This window comes from Aquila chrysaetos, chromosome 15 (assembly GCF_900496995.4).
Source record: "Aquila chrysaetos chrysaetos chromosome 15, bAquChr1.4, whole genome shotgun sequence".
In the NCBI taxonomy this organism is placed as follows: Eukaryota; Metazoa; Chordata; class Aves; order Accipitriformes; family Accipitridae; genus Aquila; species Aquila chrysaetos.
The window spans coordinates 30,653,861-30,679,422 of NC_044018.1; the positions used below are offsets into that span (position 1 = coordinate 30,653,861).

At 59.9% G+C, this 25,562-nt stretch overlaps 5 protein-coding genes across 6 annotated transcripts; 3 read left to right on the forward strand and 2 right to left on the reverse strand.

Moving 5' to 3' along the window:
* Nucleotides 1-221: 221 nt before the first annotated feature.
* PRIM1 (DNA primase subunit 1) lies at nucleotides 222-3,614 on the reverse strand. Its single transcript, XM_030038012.2, has 14 exons — nucleotides 3,532-3,614; nucleotides 3,075-3,489; nucleotides 2,631-2,788; nucleotides 2,403-2,509; nucleotides 2,231-2,304; nucleotides 1,837-1,973; nucleotides 1,712-1,770; nucleotides 1,526-1,635; nucleotides 1,316-1,407; nucleotides 1,088-1,232; nucleotides 935-1,004; nucleotides 771-856; nucleotides 595-693; nucleotides 222-490 (listed from the first exon to the last, which is right to left on the reverse strand). The coding sequence occupies exons 2-14, from the start codon at nucleotides 3,175-3,177 to the stop codon at nucleotides 471-473; spliced, it is 1,260 nt and encodes a 419-aa protein (XP_029893872.1). The 5' UTR covers nucleotides 3,178-3,489; nucleotides 3,532-3,614; the 3' UTR covers nucleotides 222-470.
* An 80-nt stretch (nucleotides 3,615-3,694) lies between these two features.
* Nucleotides 3,695-6,004, forward strand: LOC115351358 (retinol dehydrogenase 16-like). Its single transcript, XM_030038016.2, has 4 exons — nucleotides 3,695-4,134; nucleotides 4,260-4,518; nucleotides 5,260-5,423; nucleotides 5,592-6,004. The coding sequence occupies exons 1-4, from the start codon at nucleotides 3,819-3,821 to the stop codon at nucleotides 5,807-5,809; spliced, it is 957 nt and encodes a 318-aa protein (XP_029893876.1). The 5' UTR covers nucleotides 3,695-3,818; the 3' UTR covers nucleotides 5,810-6,004.
* An 88-nt stretch (nucleotides 6,005-6,092) lies between these two features.
* LOC115351367 (retinol dehydrogenase 16-like) lies at nucleotides 6,093-9,603 on the forward strand. Its single transcript, XM_030038031.2, is given in 5 exon segments — nucleotides 6,093-7,261; nucleotides 7,387-7,636; nucleotides 8,090-8,253; nucleotides 8,347-8,522; nucleotides 8,524-9,603. Coding segments are annotated over 5 exon segments (960 nt in total). The 5' UTR covers nucleotides 6,093-6,945; the 3' UTR covers nucleotides 8,578-9,603.
* A 1,480-nt stretch (nucleotides 9,604-11,083) lies between these two features.
* Nucleotides 11,084-15,700, forward strand: GPR182 (G protein-coupled receptor 182). Of its 2 annotated transcripts, none has more exons than XM_030038009.2 (2): nucleotides 11,084-11,396; nucleotides 12,641-15,700. In XM_030038009.2, the coding sequence occupies exons 1-2, from the start codon at nucleotides 11,168-11,170 to the stop codon at nucleotides 13,741-13,743; spliced, it is 1,332 nt and encodes a 443-aa protein (XP_029893869.2). In that variant the 5' UTR covers nucleotides 11,084-11,167; the 3' UTR covers nucleotides 13,744-15,700. The 2 variants fall into 2 exon arrangements, with proteins under 2 accessions (XP_029893869.2, XP_029893870.1); XM_030038010.2 differs by lacking the exon at nucleotides 11,084-11,396 and adding an exon at nucleotides 11,408-11,474.
* An 860-nt stretch (nucleotides 15,701-16,560) lies between these two features.
* On the reverse strand, nucleotides 16,561-25,379 carry ZBTB39 (zinc finger and BTB domain containing 39). The gene is made up of 2 exons (XM_030038007.1): nucleotides 25,277-25,379; nucleotides 16,561-23,602 (listed from the first exon to the last, which is right to left on the reverse strand). Exon 2 carries the CDS (start codon nucleotides 23,491-23,493, stop codon nucleotides 21,355-21,357), a length of 2,139 nt encoding a protein of 712 aa, XP_029893867.1. The 5' UTR covers nucleotides 23,494-23,602; nucleotides 25,277-25,379; the 3' UTR covers nucleotides 16,561-21,354.
* Between the last annotated feature and the right edge of the window lie 183 nt (nucleotides 25,380-25,562).

The window sequence follows — 25,562 nt, forward strand, 5'->3', positions numbered from 1 at the left end:
TGAACGTGGGGCCTGGCCCCAGCTGTGGGGCTGGGACCCCCCCCCCCCGGGTGCCGGCAGGGACCCCGTGGGCAGGGGTACGGGCAGGGGTACGGGGGGGCAGCGACCCTGTGGCTGCCAGGCAGGGGCAAGGCCCCCCAGCTCCTCCCCGCGGGGACGGGACGCAGACCTGGGCCCCGGCCCCTCCCGCCTCGGCGCATCCCAGGGCGCAGGCACAGGGGTGACCGCAGGCGTTTAATGGTCTTTGCGTAGAAAAGGTACAAAAGGCGGGAAGGGGCCACGGGGAGCGGGGCAGGGAGGCGTTGCGGTTTGGCCAGCGGCTGGCAGGCTCCCTGCTCCAAGGCACCAGGACCCCCGCGGCTGGCAGCGACAATGGCGGAGGCAGCGATGGGCAGCGATGGTGGAGTTGGTCCCTCGGCAGCCCTGTGGCAAGGATCGGGCCTGCTGCTGTGGCTCCTGGCAGTGAGGCCTCAGAAGTCTCCTTGCAGGTCTGCAAAGAGAAGTGGGAAGTTTTACAGAAAAAGAGCAGTTTCTCAGAGCCAGGGGGTCCCCTTCAGGGTCCCCCAGGCAGCTGCATCCCTGCCCAGCTCTTACCACTTCTCCGGAGCAGCTCTCCCCTCCGGGCGCGCTCCATCTCCTCCACAAACTGCTCGAAGACCCGCACATAGGGCGCCAGGCTCGTCTTCTTGTAGTCTGGAGGATTCAGGGAGCTGAGCAGGAGCGGGGGCAGGCAGTGGGGACCCCCCCATGCCCTGGTCCCCCCCACTCACCCCGTGCACGGCGCTTTGGCTCTGTCTCCCCGCCGTCCTCCTGCTCCCCGTCATTGCCGGCCACGTCCAGCTCGTGGCACAGGGAACTGTGGGAGATGGCGGGACATGGTGGGGGGCTGCTGGTGCAGACAGGACCCCCCGAGCTGCCAGCCCCGCTCACGTACCTGATGGTGGGGACAGCGAATGGGTCAAACTGGTCCAGCCTCTGCAGATCCAGCGGCACTGAAATGCGACCTGCAAGGGAGGGGAGTCACTGCCTGGGGTGGCGGCCCCAGGGGTCCCCGTGGGGTCCCAGCCCCACAGGCTGCCAGACCCACCTGTTTTGGGGTGGACGCTGAAAGGGCTCTTCAGCAGGTGCCCGACACCTTTGCTGACGTTGATGTCGAGGCGGGGAAAGCAGTACTGCAGCATGATCTCCCAGTCCGCGTAGCATGACATGCCCTTCCCGCCTGCCGCCACCCGCTGCGGGGACAGGTGGGTCAGGGGGCAGCGGGGCAGGCGGCGGCGCCCGGCCCCCTGCCCGGGGTTGCTCCATGGCCACTCACCCGCACCCGCTCCATCCTGCCCTTCAGCAGCTCCCAGCGCTGCACCGAGTCCCGCTTCTTGGGGAACTCGCCCTGCAGTGGCTCGCGGTGCTGTGGCCGGCAGTCAAGGCTGATCACAGACACTGCTGACCCCGCTCCCACCACATGGACCCTCCCTCCGGACCCGGCACAGTGCCCAGCGGCACGGCGGGGCAGCTCTGGGAAGGATATCCTCCGGGACAAGGGCCAGCACCTTGTCCCAGCTCTCCGGGCTGCCCAGGATGTCCTGGCCCACCAGCGCGTATGCCTCAAAGTACTTCTCCACCACACTGACCGACCGCCTGTGGAGGAGCAGGGAGGGGGTCAGCGCCCCATGCCGGTGGCTGTGGGGGCCGGGCAGGGGGGGTCCCCACCGACCTGATGAAGGGGTGGATGGGCTCGGAGAGGTTCACCTTCTTCACGGTCTCTGCTCCGCCCTGGAGAGACAGCGGCGGTCAGCCAATGGGGGTGGGCAGAGGGTCCCCGGCCCCCCATGCACCCACCTTCACCAGGGTCAGGTACTCCACGGTGGCTGCCCGCAGTGCCGGGGACCACTTCCGCACCGTGTCGTCGCAGACCCAGCAGTGGACACCCCTCCGGCCCGAGTACACCCACAGGCGATGCTTCATGCCCAGGTCCTCTGCAGAGGGAACAGCCAGGCTGCGGGAGCGCGTCGGGATGGGTTGCGGCGTCCGTCCAAGCCCAGCAGCGCTGCAAACCCGCTGGGCAAATGCCACTGGGCACCAGCACATCGTCCACTCCCCCCCAGCCCCATGAGAGCATGAGCGCTGCCCTGGCCCCCCTTTGGGGTCTGGGTGTTGCTGTGGGGCAGAGCGTGCTCTGGACGTGTCCCCGGTGCATGAGGCCAGGGGCCGCATGGGTCCCTGAGACCCTCACCCACAAGCGCGCGATCGATGATGCGGACAGCGATGGTCATCAGGGTCCAGCACTTGGAGCAGATCTCGGCCGAGCTGCAGGCAGAGCAGGGCGGGTCAGGCTGCTGCCCCGTGCCCCTGCACCCCTCTCCCGGCCCCCTATTCCAGCTCGTGCTGTGAACACCCCTGGGAACCTGCAGCACGTCCGGACGTCGTCATAGTCCGTCATGTCAATGTCGAAGACCAGCTCCTTCTCCTGCGGCTGGAAGGCCCCCAGATGCACCGTGTTGTGCTGGTTGGGCTGTGGGGCAGAATGGGCTCAGCTCCAGCCAGGGACCCTGTGACCCGGGGGCCACGTCCCCCCTGGGGCTGGCCGGCACCCGTGCTCCTGGTTGGGGTGCTTGGGTGGGAGCAGGACTCACCCGGTGGGAGTAGACAGCCCCGATGTCGATCTTGTAGGGGTTGGTCCTCTGCAGCTCCCGCTCCAGCTCCTGGGGGCTGCCGAAGGACTGGAACCGCACGTAGACATCGTCCCGCAGTGTGAAGGAGAATTCCCGCAGCTGGAAGTAGTTCTTCACCACTGCGGAGGCGCGGGGGGGTTGGGGGGGTGCAGACGGGGTCGGGGGCAGCCCTGACACTGCCCTGAAGGCCCGCACCCCTCCCGCCTGTTTCCCCCCAGCCCCCTCACCGCACTCCTGAGCCCCCCCCATCACAGGCGCCCCCAAATCGCCCCCCCCCGCCCGGTGTCCCGGAGCCCGGTCGGTGCATCCGCCCGCCGCCGCCAGCCCCAGCGACCCCCCGGGCCCCCGCCACGTGCCCCGGGCCCCGGTATCACAGCCCCCGGCGGTGCCCCCCGCCCCGCTCACCGCCGCCGTAGCCGAGCCAGCGGCCGTAGGCGCCGTGCGGGAAGAGCCGCCGGTAGAAGACCGGGAGCAGCTCCGGCAGCGCCGCCGGCTCGAACCGCGCCATGGCGGGAAAGAGGCGGCGGGAAGCGGCGGGGACGGGCGCCCGGGGGCCGCCGGGAGCTGTAGTCTGGCCCCGGAGCACGGGGTCGGGGAGGAGCGGGGATGTGGGCACGGCCCGGTTCGGGACACGCCGGGGGGGGGGGGGGGGGTCCGGGGTGCCCGGGGCGGCAGCGAAGGGGTGCGGGACCCCCCGGGCGCTGCCCCTCTCCGTGTTAACGATTCCCCGGCGGCCGCACGGCTGCGACCGGACCCTCCCCGGCTGCTGCCAGAGCGGAGCCCCGGGGCCGATGCAGGGACCGATGCAGAGCCCCGGGGCAGAAGAGCCCGCGGCCCCGGGGCCGATGCAGAGCCCCGGGGCCGGACGCCCGGCGGGCTCCAGGCGGCAGCGCCGCGATGGCACCGAGCCCGGTCCGGCCCGGGGCGATGCCCGGAAGGGGGAACGGGGCGGGACGGGGGAGGGGCGCGGCCGCCCCCGCAGGCCGATAGTGCCGGGTGGCCCCGCGGTCGTTGCACCGGAGCCGCTCCCGAGCCCGCGGCCGCGCTAATTAATCATTGACAGCGGCGCCGCGGGCAGGGCCAAGGTCGGCCCGGAGCCGCTTAGTCGCCGCGGCACCCCGGTTGCGCTCCCGGTGTCGGTGCCCGAGGATGTGGCTGTACCTGGCGGTGGTGCTGGTGGGGCTGTACCTGCTGCGGCGCTGGCACCGGGAGCGGCAGACGGTGCCGAGGCTCTCGGAGAAGTATGTGCTGATCACAGGCTGCGACAGCGGCTTCGGCAACCTGCTGGCACAACAGCTGGACGCCCGGGGGCTGCGGGTGCTGGCCGCCTGCCTGACCAGCAGCGGGGCCGCGCAGCTGCGGGCGGCTGCCTCACCGCGGCTGCAGACCGTCCTCCTGGATGTCACCTCCAGCCAGAGCATCGCCACCGCCACCGCCTGGGTCCGGGAGTGTGTGGGCGACCGAGGTAGGACGGGGCAGCTGCCCCGGTCGGCCCTGCCGCTGCTCTGCCAACCCATGCTGGCACAGCCAGTGCTGGAGCGAGGCCATGGGCAGGGGAGCAGCCCCCGTCACCCCGTCCCCTCTGTCCAGGGCTCTGGGGGCTGGTGAATAACGCAGGGATTGCCATCCCGACCGCCCCTAATGAGTGGCTGACCAAGGACGACTTCGTCAAGGTGCTGGACGTCAACCTGGTTGGCCTCATCGAGGTGACGCTGAGCCTCCTGCCCCTGGTGCGGCAAGCGCGGGGCCGGGTGGTCAATGTGGCCAGCGTGATGGGCCGTGTCTCCTTTTTTGGCGGGGGGTACTGCATCTCCAAGTATGGCGTGGAGGCCTTCTCTGACAGCCTCCGGTAAGTCCTAAGTCCGGCGCGGCAGACACCGCCCCTGATTTCCCAGTTTGCTTTTCCGGGCTTTGGCTGGCAGCGTCTCTGTCTGTCAAACCCCTTCCTCATGCAACCGCAAGCAAGCGCAGGTTGAGTTTGTTTAAGCTGCTGCCGAAGCATGAGAGGAGGGGCTGCAGGGATGCTTAATGCGTGGACCCGATGTTGGGACACCTTGTGCCACAGCTACAGCACTTGGACCCCACAGGAGTGATCTCCTGCCTGGGGGGGACCCTGCCTGCAACTGGCAGCCTCTGCTCCGCTTTCAGCCAAGCTCATGCAGAGGTAGCCTGGGGTAAGGGAAGGCAAAGAACTTGGCAGAGCTTTGACTTCATTCCCCTGCTTGATGACTTCCCAGCGGCAGGGAAGCTGTGGGTGGCCATGCCGGCTGGTACTGCCTGCCCTGGCACTGAGCCTCTCCTATTGGACTTGGCCCCTGTACTGGATCCTGCGGGCAATGGCCCCGTGGTCCCGAGGTTTGCTTTGGCCCGGTCCCATCCAGACTCAGCAGACATTTGCTCACATGCAGTCTTGGACATGTACCGGGCTGGCGCAGGGTCCACTGGGGTGGTCAGGCTCCCCGTCAAACTTCCAGTACAAGGCTGCCGTGCGTCCTGTGCGAGAACTGGTGCCCACGCGCAGCCCGTGCTGGTGGGTGGCAGATGCATTCTGGTGCTGCTCCCGTGTCCCATGGGGCTTGATCCCTTCCAGGCTTGAGATGCGCAGCTTCGGGGTGAAGGTCAGCGTGATTGAGCCAGGCTACTTCAAGACAATGATCACCAACACCGAGATCCTGGAGAATAATTTTCTTTCCATCTGGGAGAAGCTCCCGGGGGAAATCAAAGCAAGTTACGGGGAGAATTACTTGAAGCAGTGTAAGTACCTCACCTAAAGGTTAAGCAAATCTGTTTCTCTCCTGACACAAGGCACATTCCTAGAGCCATGGGGTGTCCCACCACCCCGTCATCCCACTGAGCTGTTCGGCTGTGTTCGGCTCGAAGGTCTAAGGCTAGAAGCCTGACCAGTGCTTTCTGCCTCTGCAGTTTTGGTAACATTCAGGAAGATGCAGAAGAGATACAACTCCAACCTGACGCTGGTCACAGACTGCATGGAGCATGCGCTGACCAGCCGCTACCCTCGCACGCGCTACTCTGCAGGCTGGGATGCCAAGCTGATCTACATCCCCCTCAGCTACCTGCCGTCAGCCCTCACAGATGTCGTATTCACCTGGCTCTCCCCCATACCTGCCTGGAAAGCCTAAGGCAGGGAATCAGCATAGGCAGCTGACAGGCAGCAGCAGCCAGGGCCGGGCAGCACAGGGTGGGACCCAGCATGGCCCACAGCCAAGGCCATGCCAATAGGTTCTTGAATTTTTAATGCAATGTATGTTTCACAACCCACTGTCCTCTGTTAGCAGACCAGTTTGCTTCTGAATAAAGACAGCTCCTCCTCCCTGCCTGGCAGAGCTTGGTTTCAGCCTCAGCTGGGGCGGCGGCACGGAGGCCATGTCCCTGCTCCTCCAACGGCACCAGCACTGCCACCAGCTGTGCCGTGCCATGCCACAAGAGCTCCTGGGGTCTCTGGCTGTTCCCCCGAGTCCCTGCTCCGTGCAGGGTCCAGCCCTCACAGGGGTGAGAGCTGCACTCACCCGAGCCAGCACTCCAGGAGTTAACATGTGAATAAAAACCAGACCCGTACAAACCTGGAACCTGGGCAGATTTCCCTCTGGGCAGAGGGCTGGGCAGCCTCTGGTCAGTCCTCCTCCTCCTCGGTGCCCCTCGGGCATCCCTGAGCAGCGCCTGCTTCTGTGCACGGCTCTGCAGACCTGCAGCGCCCAGTCAGTGAAGGCTGCCCCGCTCCAGCAAACCATGCCTGGGCACCGCTGTGGCTGCGGACACCGGGACACCCCTTTGCCTGTGTCCAGGCTCACCCCAGCAGCTTTGCTGCCTTCTCATGCAGGGCCCGTCCCGGGGTGAGGGGACAAAGCTGCCATCCCCCACCAGACCCAAGCTGGGCATGTGCTGCACAGCCGGCGAGAGGGAGAAGTCCGAGGCCAGGTGCTGCCGACTGTGTCTGGAGAGCAGCCAAATCCTGCTCCGTGGGGCAGCTGGATCCACCCTGCCAGCACAAACAGCCATTAAAGGCCAAAGTAGAGCTCCAGGCACACGGGTCTGTGTGAGATGAAGCCATGAATTGCAACTGAGATGCGCAAAACTTTCTTCAGGTGCTGCTGCAATCCTGCCTCTCCTCCAGTGTGCCCCAGAGCAACCCCGGCACCTGGCTCTCCCACCAGTGCTGCCCAATGCACAGGCTGGGGCTGGTCCTCCACACCAGCCTCTATATATATGGCACAAGTGTGGACTGCGCAGAAGGCTGTTGCTTAGCCAGTGCCCGAGGATGTGGCTGTACCTGGCGGTGGTGCTGGTGGGGCTGTACCTGCTGCGGCGCTGGCACCGGGAGCGGCAGACGGTGCCGAGGCTCTCGGAGAAGTATGTGCTGATCACAGGCTGCGACAGCGGCTTCGGCAACCTGCTGGCACAACAGCTGGACGCCCGGGGGCTGCGGGTGCTGGCCGCCTGCCTGACCAGCAGCGGGGCCGCGCAGCTGCGGGCGGCCGCCTCACCGCGGCTGCAGACCGTCCTCCTGGATGTCACCTCCAGCCAGAGCATCGCCGCCGCCACCGCCTGGGTCCGGGAGTGTGTGGGCGACCGAGGTAGGACGGGGCAGCTGCCCCGGTCGGCCCTGCCGCTGCTCTGCCAACCCGTGCCGGCACAGCCAGTGCTGGAGCGAGGCCATGGGCAGGGGAGCAGCCCCCGTCACCCCGTCCTCTCTGTCCAGGGCTCTGGGAGCTGGTGAACAATGCAGGGACCACCATCCCGACTGCCCCTAATGAGTGGCTGACCAAGGACGACTTCGTCAAGGTGCTGGACGTCAACCTGGTTGGCCTCATCGAGGTGACGCTGAGCCTCCTACCCCTGGTGCAGCAGGCGTGGGGCCAGGTGGCCAGCGTGATGGGCCGTGTCTCCTTTTTTGGCGGGGGGTACTGCATCTCCAAGTATGGCGTGGAGGCCTTCTCCGACAGTCTCCGGTACAGCAGTGGCAGCCACCAGCAGCCCCCTGTGCTCCCCTATGCCAGGGCTTGTAGAGCAGCCGGGTGTGCGTTGGCAGGTGCAGGCATGCTGGGCAGCTCTGCCCCACTTTCCCCAATCAGGGTTTTATGTCGCACCCAGTTACATCCTTCCCCATACAGCAGAGCAGCAGCGAGCCAAGGCAGGAGCTTGTGAAATACCAATATGGTTGCCCACAGGTTGGGAAACCAGGGCACTGCTAGAGCAACAGTTGTGCAACCAGAGGAAGGGTTTCAAGAAAGCCTTGAGCAAGGAGAGGGCTCCCCTGCACCCTCCCAGGGGACAACAGGGTGCCCAGAGGGGGTCACGGGCTCCCCCTTGCCCTGCATGGCTCAGTACTGCCCCCCCTCCAGCCCCATCTCGGCTCGGGACAGCAGCTCCGTCTGCGAGGCTGACAGCCCATCCCTGGCCAGGCGTGAGATGTGCCCCTTTGGGGTGCAGATCTCCATCATCAAACCTGGCGGCTTCTGGAAAGGGATGACCAACCCTGTAACGGTAATGAAGGGCTTCAAGCACCTCTGGGAGCAGCTTCCAGCAGAGACCCAGGCAGCCTACAGTCACCATTACCCGGAGACCTGTGAGTACATCCCCGTGTGGCCCCGGCACTCCCCGGTGACTCCACCACCACCAGCTTGCTGGGCCAGGCTGACCCCCGCCTCTGCCCACACAGATGCCAAAAGCAGCGTCCTGCTGCACCGCCTGAGCAGCTCCTGCCCGTTCCGTGTCACCAGCATCATGGCACACGTGCTGCTCGCCCGCTTCCCCCACAGCCGCTACGTGGCCGGGTGGGATGCCCGACTTGCCCTCCTGCTGCTCAGCTACTGCCCAGCCTGGCTCACCGACGCCAACCATCAGCTTCTTCCTGCCCGTCCCGGCCAGGGGGATGCCCGCGCGCCCCTGAGGATGGCCACCAGACCAGGGATGTGGACGCAGCACCCACAGGCACCCGCTTGCCTCAAGCCCCTGTTAACATGCTCAATAAAGCTGGTGCAAAGCGAGGGGCTGCCCGTGGTGAACCTCAGCCTCGGAGGTGTCCGAGAGCTGCTTGGCCACCGTGCTGGGTGACCCGCCATGCCGGGGCAGCTGTGATGCCAGTGGGGTCCCTGCCAGCCCGCAGGGTCCCTGCCAGCCTGCGGCAGGACCCCAACTGCGACCTGTGCCCAGAGCAGCCGTGTTCCCCGGGGATGTCTGAGCTGCAGAGCAGGATCGTCTCTGCCCCTGCAGCCCTTTGAGGGGCTGGTGGCTGCGCCGGGGGATCCAGCTCATCCTCACAGTCAGAGGCAGGGGCCAATGGGCACCTACTGCCATGGCTGATGGCGCCTGCGGGGCTGTCGCAGGCACCAGTGGTGCTCTGGCTCCCCATCGCTGCCTCATGCTGGAGGGATGCTGCTGCCCTGGGACATGGTTAAAGATGTTTTTCCGAGCCAGGCATGTGGGTGGTGATTCATGTATCGTTCATACCTCTAATTAAGGGCTGATTAGTGATGACTAGCTGGGGGTTAGCTCCCTGAGGTTGTGCACTTGCCTGCAGGACAAAAGCAATGTTAGCAGCAGCCCCACTCCCACCAGCATCTCACTGCTCCCGCACGCGCAGAGGCTGAGCCCACATGAGACCAAGACACCCCAGGGCTGCGATGGAGCTCAGGGGGACAAGGAGCTACAGCAGGATGGAAGGCAGCATGTAGGGCCCTTGTGCAAGCTGCATTACAGCTTACTGAGCTGTCTCCCCAGCCAAGAAAGCTTTCCTAAATGCTTTGCTCAGCTTAGCAAATCAGTAAGACGTCCCCAGCAGCCCCCACACGTCACGTTTCAGGCCCCCGTGTCCCCAAAGGGCCGGGCTGCGGCATGCTGAGTTGCCAGGAGGTGACACGGGGGCCTTAGCTGCACTTTTCTGGGGACCCCTGTGCCCACATCCCTTGGCTGCCTGGGGAGGGAAGGGTGGGAGAATGGCAGATCCCCGGTGCTGCCGCTGCCTGGAGCCCACCTCACTCCAGGTCTGTGCTGCCCCCCGACTTCTCAGTGGGCTCGGGCTGGCAGAAGCCAGGAGGGACCCAGTGCCCATATTTCACCCCAGAGCGAAGCACTGGCAGGTGGAGAAGGAACTGGCCAGGCCCAGGGGGGACGATTATCAGCCCCTCCTCTTTGCTTTCCTGCGCCCCATCCATCCGACCCCTGATCCACTGGCCTCCAAAGGACGCACTCAGATCGGAGTGGCCACTTCGCAGAGAAGAAACTGCCTTTTCCCACTTATCTCCAGACAAAGGGGAGACCTGGACCCTTAGGGAGGTTGGGGGCTCCTGGGCACACATTTGGGTGCCAAAAGCCTTGGAGCACCCTGAACATCGCAGCAGGGATGGGGCGAAGGGGCTGAGCCACAGGCCCCGCTCCCCACGGCTTGGCTGGCTTGGAAATGCATTCGGCTCCCAGACCTCACTGTCCCCACCGGGACTGGTAGCCCCTGTGCAAATCCCAACTGCACCCAGGTCGTTCTCGATCCTGGAGTTTGATGTGGAAATTTCCTGTCCTGTTAAATGGAAACAGAACGGCATCCCTGCCTCCTAGGGAGGTAAAGCCCACCCAGCCCCTTGGGCGGCAGAGTGGCCCTTCACAACCCCCCCCGCACCCCCATCCTGTGGCCAAGCCAAATCGCGCCCCGTTGCGCTCAGGGCAAGCACAAAGCCGCCGAGTTCCTGTTTGCAACCCGGGGCCTCGGTCCCGCCGGGGCTGGGTACCTGCACGCGGGTCACCAGCGCTGGGCTTGTTGTTGTGAGACCCGACTTATCAGTGCCCTCGTGCTTCCCCGCTCCGGCCGTGCCTTCCTTCCGAGCCGATTGTTGATCACAAAGTCTTGTCTGCACTCGAAAAGGAGATTTCCTGCAATTGTTTTGCAGGACTTGCAGCTTGATGCAAAATTTTCTGCCTATCAGCCCCCTCCCCAGTGCTGGGGCAAGGCTCAAGCCCCCTCCCTTCCCCTGCAAAACTGCCAGGCAATCACGGCTTGATGATTAATTGCTGCCCGGCCAGAGGTGTTTCTGTGGCGATAGCCATCTGCCATCAACTCCTGCGACAGCTTGGAACGACGGGCAGCGCTGACCTGGCAGAAACGTTCAGCTTTCAGCCCTTTTCCCTGCAAAGGAAACCCTGAGCTCATCCTGGCATCGCGTGAGCATCAGGGACAGTCAATGGCACAATTGCCTTAACCCACCCTAACCCCTTGGGACTCCCAGAGCTGGGGAAGGACCTGGCTCAGTTGGGTCCATCCCAGAGGATGCATTTTCCCCCTCCTGCCCACACTCACAGCAGGACCCGGGCAGGATCCAGCCCGAGAGCAGTGGGGCCACAGCAGCCAGGTCCTGTGGGAGTGACAGTGGAGGCGAGCTGCCCGGGGGAGCCTCGGGGACCCCCGCTCTATCCCCAGGCACCTGCGGCTCACACATCGACACCTGCCCAGGGCCTCCCCGTGCCTGTCCCCAGCCCTGCAGCAAAATCAAATGGGAGCTGAGCCCCAGGGCTGGAAATCAAGTCAAATGTCACCCGCGCTGGGCTGTCTCAGGATATCAGACCACGGCGGTCATTTCCTGCTGGGAAGCAGCCAACAAGCCCACCCCAAGCTCTGCGCCACCGCAGCTCTGCTTTCCCAGAGGCGTGCAAGCTGCCAAGCAGAGAGGATCACCACACTCCCTGAGCAGCCCCTCCGTGCAGCCTTCGGCTCTGCTGCCGGTGAGCCAACACCTCTCCCTCCCTGCCCGCGTCTGTCTCTCCCCTCTCCCACCAGCATCTCTCAGGACCTGCAGCTTGGTGAGGGTGGGAGGTCAAGGAGCCTCGGGGATGGGGGGACTCCAGCCCTGGGGGTTCGCTCTCCTCTCCTCCATGGTTTTGGGAGTGGGTGGGTGACAGCCGTTTGCTCGTGTGGGGGATGCCAGGCTGCGGCACTCCCTGGCTTGCTGGGCTCTGAGTGCCGCAGAGGTGCCCTGGTGGCACGGCACGCTCCTCCGGCTTTCCCAGGTGAACGGCTGGTCTTGTGAGCTCTTCCAGCGGCATGATGCTGGATGGGGTCGGCAGCATCTTCGCCACGCGGATGCAGCTGTGCTGGGATCAGAGCTCTCACACTTGGGGCAATAAAAGGATGTTAAGGTCAACTGCATTTCCCTTAAGTTTATAATTTTATCACCTACTTGGAAGTCCCAATGGCTCCCAGCAACGGAGCTGCAGGACGGGCAGAGTGAGGGCAGCTGCTTGGGTTTATGAAGTGACTGCACACTGAGGGCTCGGGTGGAGGTCAGGGGCTTTCCCACTGGCACAGAGTCGAGTAGACATGGTCACCGGTGCGTTTAATCATCCGGGTGCCTGTCTGTGCCCCAGCCACCTCACAGCCAGTTGCTGCATGCAAGGGCAGAGTGGCAGAGCTGGCATCGGGATTTCCACAGGCTCTGTGGCAGCAGGACCTGAGCTCCGGAGGTTTCAGGGGACAGCACGAGCCTCAGCGGGGGGAGCTCCCACCTGAAGGTTGCTGCATTCCCAGGTCATCAGCTCCATTTCTGCAGTGACCGATGTTGCCAAGCCTCGGGGCTGGCATGCGCTCTCACCTGTCCTTCATCCCTCCCCTCCGTTGGTCCCCACCCCAGCACTGCCTGTCCCTGGTCCCTGGCCCCAGCTGACCCAGCTGTGGGACAGCCACCACCTGGGAGCATGTGTGGGTGCATGGGCAGCTGCTGTTTGTGGCTTGCATTTTGTCTAGGACATGGAGTTATCATCTGTTGTGGGGACAGCATCTTTTGAGAGTTGATGTAGGAAGTCACCATAGCAGTAAAAACTGGATTAAAAAAAATACAGAAAAGTACTTTCAGTGCCTCCTGTGAGGACTGAGCTCTGACAGGAGAGATCGGCTGTTTCTCTGTACTTTCAAGCTGTCTGGCTCAGTGCAGTTGCCAAGCCACAACTCAGTGCTTTCCCTTTCCTTGCAGCTACCAGGATGGCTGAGGTAACCACTGCCCCCACCGAGACACACACTCTCCTGAACGAGTATGGGGACTACCACAACTGGTCCGAGCTGTTCCACCTCCTGAACTACACCTACACCTTCTGCGAGTTCAGCCTGGATGAGAATGTCAAGCGGGTGATCCTCTTCATCCTTTACCTGGTCATCTTCGTGGTGGGCTTGGTGGAGAACCTCCTTGTCATCTGGGTCAACTGGCAGACACGGGGCAACAAGAGCTTGGTCAACCTCTACATCATCAACATGGCCATTGCTGACCTCGGAGTGCTGCTCTCACTGCCCATCTGGATGCTGGAGGTGATGCTGGATTATACCTGGCTTTGGGGCAGCTTCCTCTGCCGCTTCACACACTACTTCTACTTTGCCAACATGTACGCCAGCATCTTCTTCCTCACCTGCCTGAGCGTGGATCGCTACGTGTCCCTGACCAGCTCCTCTCTCTTCTGGCGTAAGCACCAGCACCGCGCACGCCGCGTCATCTGCGCCTGCAGTTGGGTCTTGGCAGCAGCAATCCCATTCCTGGAGGTCGCTCACATGCAGCTGGTCAATACTGGCGAGCCCATCTGCATCTTCATGGCCCCCTTCGAGACCTATGATGAGTGGGCACTGGCAGTCAGCTTGGCCACCACCACCATTGGGTTCCTAATCCCCTTCCCCATCATCACCGTTTTCAACATCCTGACAGCCAGGTTCATCAAGCGCACCAAGCCGGAGAGCAGAAAGCACTGTCTGCTCATCTACGCCTATATCGTCATGTTCCTCATCAGCTGGCTGCCCTTCCACATCATGCTTACGCTGCTCACCCTCGATGGCAACCACATCATCCTCCACTGCACATTTGCCCACTTCCTCTACTTCTTCTACGACATCATAGACTGCTTTACCCTGCTCCACTGTGTGATTAACCCAATCCTCTACAACTTCCTGAGCAAAAACTTCCGCAGCAAGCTCATCTCCGCTGTGGTTAAGTACATCCCCAAAGACCAAGGCAGCCAGAAGGGTGCAGACAATTCCTCCTCCACCACACAGCACTCCATAGTCATCACAAAGGACAATAACCCTCCCAATTAAGGGGAATCGGACTCTCCCACTCATCATTGGCAAGTGGTTGTGGAGGGGGGGCAGCTCCCTGCACTCACTGAGGTCAGTAAGATTGTTTTTCCTGGTGATAAGCAGACACTTTGCTTTTAAAAAACACTTCTTGGCTGGCCACCTCCTGTGCTCTGAAGGCAGGGTGCCAAATGTGAAATGAGGTGGTGCGGGGAGCTACAGACATCTTGCCTCTGATGTGCTGCTGTATCAGATCTATTTAGCTAAAGAAAGAATAAAAGAAAGAGATATTTCCTGTTTTCCAAAAGAAAAGCAGTAATAAAGTGCATGACTCTACCCAGAACTCTGAACACAAATCCAGCCCCTGGGACCCCACCCCTGTACTGCCCCAAGCCACGGGGCTGGGGGCACACAATCCTTTCCCTTCACAAATTTTTCTGCAGCCCCCAACTGTCACTTACACACAGGCCCTGGATATACTGAGCTGCAGAGGTGTCCGGTGAATGCTGCCCTTCTGCCTTGATGCCATCCAAGCAGGAGAGAGGAAATTAACTCCTTTGAAACACAAACCTCTCCTCCCCGCGCCTAGCAAAGGGCTCAAAGCCTGATTTTACAGAAGTGAAGGCAATGTGACGCCAAGGGGCTGAGCATGACACAGACCTGAGCTTGAAGGAGGGGAGGAACAATTTGAGATCAGCAGCTCGTTGAGAGCAATTTTGCAAACCCAGCAGTAAATTAGCGATGGTTAAAACTGGGTTTGACGGGGCACAGTTGCTTCCAAATGTGACCGGTGGCAGCAGAGGTGGGGTTCCCAGTTTGTGTTTTGCGGCATGACCCATCCCATTAAACCCAGCCTCCTTTAGAGCGTCTCCTGGCAAGTTTCTAAGGCCACTGGGTGCATTTCTAAATGTTGGCAGACTCTGGCAGGCCTTCACACACGCTCCCTTTCAGTCGCACTGAAGCACGCCCCGTGGGAACATGTACGCATGCAGAAACCCTCGGAGCTGAAGCACAGGCTGGGCTTTTGACTGTGTAAGAAACTGGAGCATCCGGAGAAAGTTCATCGTTGTCCAGATTCTGCTAAGTCACATGCTACAGGTCAAGCCCTTGGCAGGGGAAGGTGAAAGAGCGACAGTCACTGGAAGGGAGTCCATAAATCTACCAAAGGCCTTGAGCTGCTGAAGAAACACATATTAAAAAAGGAAAGCATAAGCAAATCTAGGGACAGGATGCTTGCAGCAGAGAGCAGTGGGTGGGGAGCAGGATGTCCCGGGCTGTGGCAGAAGCCCACGACCAGGGGTTAACATGGACGCTCAGTTATCACGGGACTGGCTGGGAACGGCTCTGCTATTTACAGGGGTCCTGTGGCAGCATAAATCACTAAATACTTCAGGGCTCCTTGTGCGCAGGGACGTTCCTTCTTACTACCAGGGGATACCAGAGTTGACAGAAAAAGCCAAATTCATCTCTTACACAGAAAGACTTTGTACCGCAGCTGGGGAAGAAGCCAGTCCCCTCAGACACAACAGTACCCTGTTCAGGGAAGCAACTCGTGGCAGTTCCTTTTCCTTAATTATGTTACTTACATGCAGTTTCACAACTTGTGAGTGTAGAGCCACTTAAGACTGCAAGCTCTCAGGGACAGAGGCTGTCCTTTGGGATCTGCACCAACACAGGACCTCACTGCCTTCGTCCCCGTGACCCTCCTGGGCACAACACGCACAGTGAAGCCAAGCAGCCCCAAAACAAGCCAGCGAACGCGAAGGCAGCTTCACGCTGACACAACCCACAGCTCTGATCCTCAATCTTCCCTAAGGCTTCCTTTTGCTAATACCCTGCCATTTTCAATGAAGAAATGGAAGATAAGTACACAATAACAAGACACTTGATGCGTGATGTAACCAGGACAACAATATATTCAATTTCAAGTTACTTAAACATGTAAAATTTGATATTTGACCTATTAAACTTTTTTTTTTTTAAACTCTCCTCATGTATCTGCAACTTTGTTCATAGGCCTCAGGGCCAGAGTGACCTCAGGTAAAGCCTCATACAGCCCCACACAGTGATGTGGGCTTGAAACCCAGCTAGTTCTTTAGCTGGGTCCCTCAGTCTTCCTTTAAAGCCTTCACCACCCCATAGGGTAAACTGGCCCAGCCACCGGCTCCTTTAGCAATTACCAGCTATACACCCCCGGGCCACCCACCCAACTTGAATTTCCAGTGCCCACTGCTGGTCACTGGCTCGGCAACAGTGACCTGTCCCACCAGGTAAGCTCTCCCCAGAGCAGCTCTACCCGAGCTGCTCCAGTGGCAATGGAGACCGGTAGCCCCAGCCGACAGCAATGCCCAGCAGGCCGGTCGCCCTAACCTCAAAGTGAGAAGGAAGCCTCGCTGCTGGAGAAAAATTAAAGCGGCTCTTGAAAACCCCAGCAGCATTTGCCCACTGATCTGGCTTGCCAGCCAACAGCTCCAAGCCTGCGAAGGTCCAGGTCTCAGTGAAACGCAGCGCTGGCAGCACAGAAAGGGCTTATCAAGGAACACAACCCCCCAGAATTTCCTAAATGGTTTCTAACAAGGGCTCTGCTCCCAACCTGCTGTGGAAACAGCCTGCAGAAACGCCAGAGTCCGTTCTCCTCTCGCTGCTCCGGGTGCTGGAGGAGGCGGTGAGGAAGAGGCCCCGGCTGCCTGGACTTGCGCCACAAATCCTGCAGAGCACAGCACAGGAGCAGGATACCAGGAACGGCTCATGTGCTTTCCCAGGCACCCCTGAAGAGATAGAAATGCCAATCTGCACATTTAAAGAAACAAGTTTTATAAAGAAGCAAGGTACAAGAGGTCAACATTTTCCATTTTATTATTCTAAATAAAAACCACACTTTGTGCTGAACAATGGAGTATAAAAGAACCCGATGTACAACGATTTTAGACATCTACTATTTGGGGGGGAAGTTTACAAAATATACAAAACTTTACAGCAAATAGATAGTAAACACTTAAATATCAGGAGGTCAGTACCTACTATTAACTTAACAAAAAGGTTAGACAGCAATTCAACTCTTTTTCTTTCTTCTGCTTAATTATTCTGATAAGAGACCTGGATCCTTTGAGAAAGGGGAGAATCAAACTGAACTTTGCGTTTTAGAAATCTGAATAAGACCAGTCTCGAAGCACTGCCTTTTGGAGGGGGATTTTATGTCAGGGTTTCCTGTGAGGACCTGCAACCCGGTCGCTCTCTGCAAATGCCGCCGGCACAGCTCACGGCGAAGCATTTCCCCTCTGCGTTCCCCTCTTGTACCCCGAAGATCCCAAAGCACTTTGCGAACACGAGTTAAACCTCACAGCTGCCCCAGGAGAGGTAGGTAAGTGTTGTCCCCACATTCACGGAGGGGAGGGGAGGTCAGGAGGCGAGCAGGCTTGCCAAAGGCTGCACTGCGAGTCAGCGGTGGAGCAGCAACAGATCCGGGCAGAGAGTTTCGGCCCTGGCTGCCCCGATGCTGCAAACAGCGCTTGGCCTCCAACAAGGAGCTGTGCGGGGCTGCACCGCCGGCACACACACAGCCCCATGCTGCTGGCCAGGAGCCCCTGCCGTCACTGGGTGCCTCCACCGTGATGCAGCCAGGTCAGAGCTATGGCTCCTCGGGGCAACGCAGCCCGTGGGGGACTCAGGATGAGCCCACCGCTCCAGCTGACCCCCACCCTCCCCAGCCCCACAGCTTTCTGGAGGAACACTGGAGCTCCCAGCCAGGCTGGCTGGAGTCAGGGACAGCCATGCCGCCGAGGGGACAGGGACAACAGAGCCCTGACGCTGGCTGCAGGCTTGGAGAGGCCCAGAACCCTCCCAGGGGAAGGAGTGCTCAGGTCTCTGACCCCTCTTGGGAAAATCCCTCCAAGGAGGAGCAGTGGCATGAGGCCAGGCCAGCAGAGGAGCGCTGCAGGTCCAGATCTGTCCCGGCATCCCCTCTGCAGATGGGACTCGCTGCTGATCTCGAGATGTTTCATGTGGGAATGATTCATTATAACACAGGAAAGAATCCAAGACACAGAAACGCCAGGGACCCGAGTGCTCTCCCCATCCCCACAACCAAAAACAACTGGCAGTGAAGGGGGTGGGCTTTTGCTTTCCCGTCCCTGTGTCCAGAAGGGTGGGCTTGCTTTGCCCATTAGTGTTTCAGTGTAAAGGCTTCTCTTTTTGGTTTATGTGCACAAAAGGCTTTTGCTTCACAGCTTAGCTAGATACAGGGCTGCAGACACTACCATACGGCAGCGCCCCAACCCATCCAAAAGCTCATCACAGCTTCTGGGACGTTTTAGGAGGGTCTTGAGGCTTTAGGGACTCCGCTCTCCCAAGCCTCATCTGCCCCCCTCACATCCTTCATAGCAATCTCCAGGGCAGAGCAGGTCACATCCGTTCCTGTCTACCAGCCACCACCAGGACAATGAAAAAAACCCTGTAACTCAAAGAGCTCCTCAGAGGAGCCTCCAGTGGACTGCCATCAACTCCCATGCTTTCCTAGAGCACCATGCGTTCTCAAAATGATTTTTTTTTTTTTTTTTTAAAACTTAACAACACTAAGCTAAACATGGCTCTGCAGACCAGCTAGAGGTCACAGACCGTGGCCTGGCAGCTGACCATTACCATGAGACCAGAGTTTGGAAACCAGAGCTCCAGTGGCAGACACAGCACAGCCTGGCTGGCCCCAGGGTTGGGGATCACTACGGTGCCTCTCCTCCTCTGAAAACAGGCTCCAGGCACCAAAATAAGGACAAGTCCAGTTTAACACCCCCCAGGGCGATGTCAGCTGGCCCCAAATTTGGCCAGTATTACAGGGACTGAGGAAAGGACACAAACTCCCAATGGCCTCTCATTCCTCCTCAGCAAGGTCCATTCCACCCACCCCACCTCTGTGCAGTGGGTTCGGACTCGGGTACTGCAGGTCCACAGGGTGACTGAGGATGATACAAGCTCAGGACGAAGGAGCTGCCTGGGAAGGGTCATTAGGTCCAGCCAGGGCTCAGCACTGCCAGCGGGGACACGACTCAACACTGACTCTTTTCTCTTCCCCCGTCACAGCAGGCTGGACCTGGACCTGGAGGTGCCGCGGTGGAAACGCAGCTTTACAAGCAAACCACAGGGATCGAAGGATGGATGGAGCTGAAGGGCAGGGGCTTCCAGCGGCCGCACACCTCCGCACCCTCCAGCTCCTCTCTCCCCAGGACGCAAACAACTCCTGCTCCCAACAGCAATGCGCCCAGCCGATGGGGAGACGTGCTCTGCAAAGCCCAGGGGACATTACAGCGCCGCTACCCCTCAGCACACACATCCCTGCTTCCCGCTCCCCAGTGCTGCTTCCCACAGCCCCTCCGCAGACACAGCAGCGCTAAGCCATCCCCCACTTCTTACATTGCTACAGAGCTCGTTTCACAGGACTGTGATGGGGTCGGGGCTAAAGGTAAGTTTGCTTGCGATGAGGAAGGCTGTAACAGGACTAAACTGACCCGACCAGGTCCAGGAACTGGTACAGAACAGGAAAGGATGGAGGCTGTCATTTCCCTAGGACACTAAACATCAATATTCACCAAGCACTTTGCATCTCCCACACGCTTTGCAGGTATGAGCCAGCAATCTTCACCACACTCCCGGGAGGTAGGTAGGTACCACAAGTGTTACCACCCTCATTTTACAGATGAGGAAACTGAGGCAAAGAGGTGAAGTGACTTGCCCAAGGCCACAGCGGAACGGGGGGAGCAACCCCCAGGAATTCCTAGCTCACCAACCACATGTTCAGCCCATGCCTCTCCTCTGTCGCGGGTTGTCCCTTCGAGAGGAGGAGAAAGCGGGATGAGTTTACAGGGTTTGCAAATCACTAGTTTTGTTTTGTAACAGCATATCTTTACAGAAGCGCAGGAGCCAATTTACTATGACTGTGGCTTGAAAGCCCTGAGCGCTTCCTGTTTGTGAGGTAGAATGAGTTACCTAAGGGCAGTCATAACTCATGCTGCGGCATCGGAAATATTTGTTCCTCTCCACCTCTGCCCCACAGCAGGATAACATGGGAAAAAGCCGATCCCCACCCTTCCTGGTGTAAACACTGCCGGCATGGGGCTGACCTCGCCAGTGCAGCCGGGAGAGCCCACCGCGCCGAGGAGCCCCCAGCCCACAAGGACACACATCCACGAGAGGCTGAGCTGAGGTTCACATCAGCTGCTATTGCTGCCGGCTCCCAGAGCTGCTCTGCTGCAGCCCCCAGCCGGCACCCGCTGAATTTATGGCAGGATTCTACAAAAGATGAACGAACTCACATCGCACCAACAACATCCGGCAACACACATTTGCCACGAGACTTGTCCGGGATGCGGTGAGCCACGGCGGCAACCACGGGAGGGGGCTATCCCTTCAGCAGAGAGAAGAGTCCTCAAAGGTACCTTCCTGGGAGTTAAGGCAACAGCTTCATCACATCTTGCCTTGCTGGGATCCACACAGCCGCAGCAACGCCACTCTCTGGCATCCAGCGCTTCCAGCAACTGGCAGCCCTGGGACACACTGTGCCAGCAGAGCACGACGTGCATGGCTGCCGGCGGCAGAGGAGAGCTGAGGAGAGGTCGGCACACTCTCGATGGCCAACTGCGGTGCAGCAGAAGTTAGGCATGACTGTGCCATCACAATATATCTCCCAAGGAGCAGTCAACCCCACAACACGAACCTGCTTCCCCTGCCCTCTCGAGGTCAGCGACTCCTCTGACAGCTCCCTCTGCTCACGCATCTGCCTCTTTCCTTCCACGCAGCTGCCCCGCTGCTCGGGCTCTTCAGAGAGGTGGTGTCACCCCTTCATCTCCTCCTTTGGAGATGGGGTCTCGGGGCACGAGCGAGCGGCATGTCACGGGCATGGCAGAAAAACTGCCAGCCACACTCCCAGCTCAGGCAGGACTCCCAGAGACCAGCAGCACTGCCTGGGAACTGCCCTTGCGAGCGACAATCACCCTCCTACTCATTTACCGCCAGGTATCCCTCCTCATTTGCATGTGCACACTCACATGCTGCTTGCTCATCTCCCCTGCAACGGAGCAACGACTTCCAAGGCTGATTCTGTGACACGGACTTTGCTTATCTCCTTGCAATAGCAGCAGAACCCCAGTGATGCCCAGAATGAGTCTGTTTTTCCTTTTTTCTTTTTTTTTTGTTTTTCCTTTTCTTCGAGTCCAGCACCATCCTGCTCTGGCTCTGTCCCTCTCTACTGAGGTCAGGTGTGAAAAATCTTAGCAGCATCAGTTTGTGGACAAGCTCAAACTGAGGGTTAGCCTAGTCAAGTGGGCTAAAAGGTTAAAAAAAAAAAATCTAGATTCAAAACCTAGTGAGAAATGCTAAAAACACAGAACTCGATGGCCTCTAACAGGACCAGAGGTAAGTAAACACGACAGACTTCTTGGAAACAGTGATGTAGCTTACGTGCTGTTAATTTGTACAATGCCACCAATCTAAAAAGCCCTAGCAAGGCCAAAAAAAAATTTAAAAAAATAGAAAAGGAGGATTCCATCCATGATGCCTGACCATTAAATAAAATAAATGACATTTTTTCCACAGCTTCTGTAATTAGCATTTGCTCCTTTGCTGGCCCTGCCCTGCCTCACCCCATCAGCTGTCCGTGTTTTTCTCCGCATCTTTGGAATGGATGATATACATGAAAGTCTGTTCGATGGTGAAGTCCGGGGGGAGGCTGCCTTTGTGCACGCCTATGTGCTTGCTCATGAGGTTGAGCGTGGAGCTGTAATGCCCGCACACAGTACAGCGGTACATGAGGGCTCCCGAGTGCGTCCGCAGGTGGCACTTAATGGTGGAGCGGCCGCGGAAGAACTTGTGGCACACCTTGCACTGGTAGGGCTTTTCTCCGGTGTGGATCCTTCTGTGGTAGTTGAATTCACTGGTGTGAGCAAACCGCTTCCCACAGACCTTGCAGCTGTACTTGCTGTTGCCTGGCTGGTTTTGCAGCGCCAAGTCTTCGCTCAGGAACTCCTCCGGCAGCTTCCTCTTCTGCAGGCCCTGATGCTGGAGACGGTCTCGAAAGCTGGGTCGGATGTCCAGGCTGCCCCCGCACTTGTGCTGGCTGACATGGTAACGATACGCCGCTTCCAGCTTGAAGCTCTGGCCACAGAAGTGGCAGCGGAAGAGAGCCTCTTCCATGTTCTGGTGAACGGCCAAGTGCTTCTCCAGGAGGTGCCGATCCACAAAGCTGTTGGCACAAACAGAGCAGGAGAAGACCGAGATCCCCAAGTGAGACAGGGTGTGCCACATCAGGCTGCAGAGACTGAGGTGCCTCTGGTCACACACGCCGCATGTCTGGCTTTTCAAGTTCACGTGGTCCAGGATATGGTTGCGGATGGTGTGGAAATCTTTGGCCAAAGGCTTCCCGCAGGCAGCGCACGCCAGCTCTGAGCCAGGCCCTCCCCCAAACATGGTGATCTTCCCCGGCAGCGGGTCACTGGGGTGGACGATGATGTTGTTGTCAAAGACCCCTTCTCGTCGGTGGAGGGTCAGCTGCCACTGGGTGAAGAACTTGGTCTCGCACATGTCACAAGAGAAGAGAAAGATGCCGATGTGGGACAAAACATGAGTGACCCTGGAGTTCCGGTCCTGGAAGTGGGTTTCACAGACTTTGCAGTTCCCGGTGAGCAGATCAACGTGATCTCTCGCGTGCTGGCGGATCAGCTGGATGTTGGGCTCCAGGACCTTCTTGCACACCTGGCAGGGCATTGCCTTGCTATCCCGGCTGTCGTTCTCAAAGGCCAGCTCTTCTTCACTGTCATCACTCAGCTCAATAACTTCTTCTGATGGGCCCAGTTCTTCACTGGCATCTTCGAAATGCAGTTCGTCCTCACCCAAATCCTCCAGCTGAAGCTCATCCATCTGCCCAAAACCTTGCTCTTTGGAGTGGTCACTGTTGCTGGGACAGGAGTTGCTCCCCGTGGAGATGTCCACGGAAGGATCAGCGGTAAAGAAGCCACCCTTGCCGTAGTCACCATTGCTCTGGACCTTGTACTGCTGGCAGGAGCTTGCGGTAGTTTGAACAACGATGTTCACACCGCCCAGGCTGGGCTGGGTCACCATACTTGCGGCAGGAGCGAACTGCCCTTGATCCGATTCCTGTTCTGTCTTGGGAGGCTGCTGCGGATGCATCAGGGGAAGAGTCTGGCTGGCTTCACTCACTGTATTCCTGTCATCCTCTTTGTAGCTGCCTGCCACTTCCCCATGCAAGATGTAGTTCCGTTCAGGGCCAAAATGTTCCCCGCCACTCCGGATTTCACCCAAAGAATGGCTCTGCTCTGAGGAGGTGCTGCTCAGAGGACCTGACCGGCCTTCACTCATGGACAGGGAGGGTTGCTTTGTGATGGCTGAGCTCTCCAAGTCAGGGAAGGTTGAATGGCAGGCCTTCAGCAGATCTTCCATGCCCAGCCGCTCTGCCACCTCATAAATGACGCCGACATTGATTAGGTCTGTGAAGAGCTCCGAGGTGTACACAAAGCTGAGGATCTTCTCAAAGTTGGCCGGCGTGATGAAATCCACTACATAGGTCCTAGCAGCATCCAGCCCCGTGTTCAGAAAGAGGTTCTGGAAGTAGCCTGCAGCACAGGCCAGAACAGCCTTATGTGCAGCAAAGGAGCGGGTGCCCACCAAAATGGTGACGTCGCACATGGTCTCGGAGAGCCTGCACTTGTTGAGTTCCTTCAGCAGGTTGTTGGGGTGATTGGTGCTGTGCAACTTGATCCTCATGCCCATCTTAGCAGCTGCTTAAGAGTCCCTCTCCTGGTCAGCTTCTTCTTCACGCATTCATCAGCTTCATGAGCAGGAGGTGCTTGGCATCCAGAAACTGGTAGGGCAAGGGGCTCTAGAGAGAGGAAAATGCAAAAAATGTTAATACCTTAACAACCAAAGAGACATCATTCTAGTCATATCTCAAATTTTCCACTTTCCTGACAAGCAACAGAGAAGCAGCAGCGTAGCTGCTTAGATGGAGATTGACTAAAACCTATCTTGTAAGTTCAAAGACTGACTCTTTGGGAATCGAAGAGAAAGACGCACAAAGGGAAAGGGGCAAACAGAAAAAATAAAGCCATTTACTCTGCCAGCAACAGCCTGAAGTTCCCACTTCTATCTGGGCATGGACAGAGGTCCCTCTGCTTCGCAGCCCCACTCAGTTCTGAAACCGAGCCCCAGCCGGTGCCTGTTACGGAGACATTCCTCCTCTCCCCGAGCCAGGGATAACACTCCTGTCTGGAGGGCTGAAATTCAGGCTCTACAACGCTGGTTGGCTTTGCCTCTGTGTCTCCTCCAGCCACCACCGCTTCATACCTTTGCTTCAGATTACTCCCATACCCACATGGTAATTTTCAGTTTCCAGGTGGGATCTCATTTCAGATTCTCCCCTGCATGCCAGCTGCTCCAGTTCCCCTGGGATTTCTCCTCTGCTACACCGGTATTTGCAGCACCTTTCAGTGCTCTGGGCCAGGTGGTTTGTGCAATATTCCCAGGCTGCCACTGGACACCTAGCCCATGTCACTGGCAATTCCCACCTGAGCTCATCCCTCCAGCTTGTCCCACTGCCTTTGTCACCCTGTCCCACTCCCGAGTGCTCAGCCAGCTCTCAGTCCACCTGGGGACTTGACGAACTTATCCCAGGGAGCTCTATCCCTAATCCCCGTCCTTTGAGCAACGACCCCAGATGCCAGCGGAGAGACCGGGGAGTTTGCAGGAGGCGGAAGGGGACTGGGCTGCCTTCTGCCCCAGCTCCAGGGAAAGGCCAAATGGAGCTGGGGACGGGCTGTCCGCCCCTGGGACGCCGAGGGACGAAGGCAGGGATGGCCCCTGCCCGAGAAGGCAGCAGTGAAGCACCACTCACAGCTGGGGAGAATGAGGATGGCCGGGGAAGGTTCCGGAGGAGAAACGCTCACCAGCCCAGAAACTGCCAGGACGTGGACAATTCCTGCAGCGTGGGGATCCCTGTGCAGGGGGGGCGGCCTGGGGACGGAACAGGAGGGAAAAGAGATGGAGAAGGGACCGGGGGGACCGGGGGGCGCAGGGACAGGAGGCGGCCCCGGAGGGTGAGGAGGGGCGGGCAGGCCCCACTGCCTGCAGGCAGGCAGGCAGGCAGGCAGGAGAGGCTCCCCTCTCTGCGGGGGGGCAGGGAATCCCGGATCTGCCCCAGCAGAACATGGAGCAACGGGGGGGGGGGGGGGGGGGGTGGCAGGGCCCCGCGGGGGGCTGGAGGAGCCACGCGGGACAGCGGGGAGCTGGGGGGGGTCCACGGGGGGGTAACGAGGGGCCCGCAGGGACGCGGGGGGGGGGAGCCAAAGGGGAGGGGGGGGCTCTGGTGGGACCCCCGGGGGGGGGGCAGGAAGGGACCCCCGGGGGGAAGCACGGGGAACAGCGAGAGGCCCGTGGGGGGTCCGCGCGGGGCCCATCGCGGGGCGGGGGGAGGTGGGGGGCGGCGCGGGGCCCCCGGGACTGCGGGCGCGGCGGCAGCCGGCGGCCGGCGGGGCTGCGGGCCGGCGGCGGTCCTTACCTGCCCGGCGCCCCGCACCATCCCGGCTCGGCTCACACAAAGGCGCCGACCCGCCCTCCGTCCGCCCCGGCCGCCGCCGGAGCCGCCTTCCGCCCGCCCGCGCGCGCGGCGGGGCCACAGCGCCCCCACCGCGGCCCGGAGGGGAACTGCGGGCGGGGAGGGGGGGACGGGACACGGCGACGGCACCGGCACCGGCACCGGCACCGGCAGGGGCGGGCACGGGCACGGGCATGGGCACAGACACGGACAGACACGGACATGGGCACGGGCGGACACGGGCACAGAC

Excerpts from the sequence above, each read along its gene's own strand:
- GPR182 (XM_030038009.2), top strand. The coding sequence starts at position 11,168 with ATGGGAGCTGAGCCCCAGGGCTGGAAATCAAGTCAAATGTCACCCGCG. Across the intron at positions 11,397-12,640 it reads AGCCTTCGGCTCTGCTGCCG|CTACCAGGATGGCTGAGGTA; the intron begins GTGAGCCAACAC and ends CTTTCCTTGCAG.
- PRIM1 (XM_030038012.2), bottom strand. The coding sequence starts at position 3,177 with ATGGCGCGGTTCGAGCCGGCGGCGCTGCCGGAGCTGCTCCCGGTCTTC. Across the intron at positions 2,789-3,074 it reads CTGGCTCGGCTACGGCGGCG|TGGTGAAGAACTACTTCCAG; the intron begins GTGAGCGGGGCG and ends GCGCCTCCGCAG. Across the intron at positions 2,305-2,402 it reads GACGTCCGGACGTGCTGCAG|CTCGGCCGAGATCTGCTCCA; the intron begins GTTCCCAGGGGT and ends CTCTGCCTGCAG.
- ZBTB39 (XM_030038007.1), bottom strand. The coding sequence starts at position 23,493 with ATGGGCATGAGGATCAAGTTGCACAGCACCAATCACCCCAACAACCTG.
- LOC115351358 (XM_030038016.2), top strand. The coding sequence starts at position 3,819 with ATGTGGCTGTACCTGGCGGTGGTGCTGGTGGGGCTGTACCTGCTGCGG. Across the intron at positions 4,519-5,259 it reads GCCTTCTCTGACAGCCTCCG|GCTTGAGATGCGCAGCTTCG; the intron begins GTAAGTCCTAAG and ends GATCCCTTCCAG. Across the intron at positions 5,424-5,591 it reads GGAGAATTACTTGAAGCAGT|TTTTGGTAACATTCAGGAAG; the intron begins GTAAGTACCTCA and ends CTGCCTCTGCAG.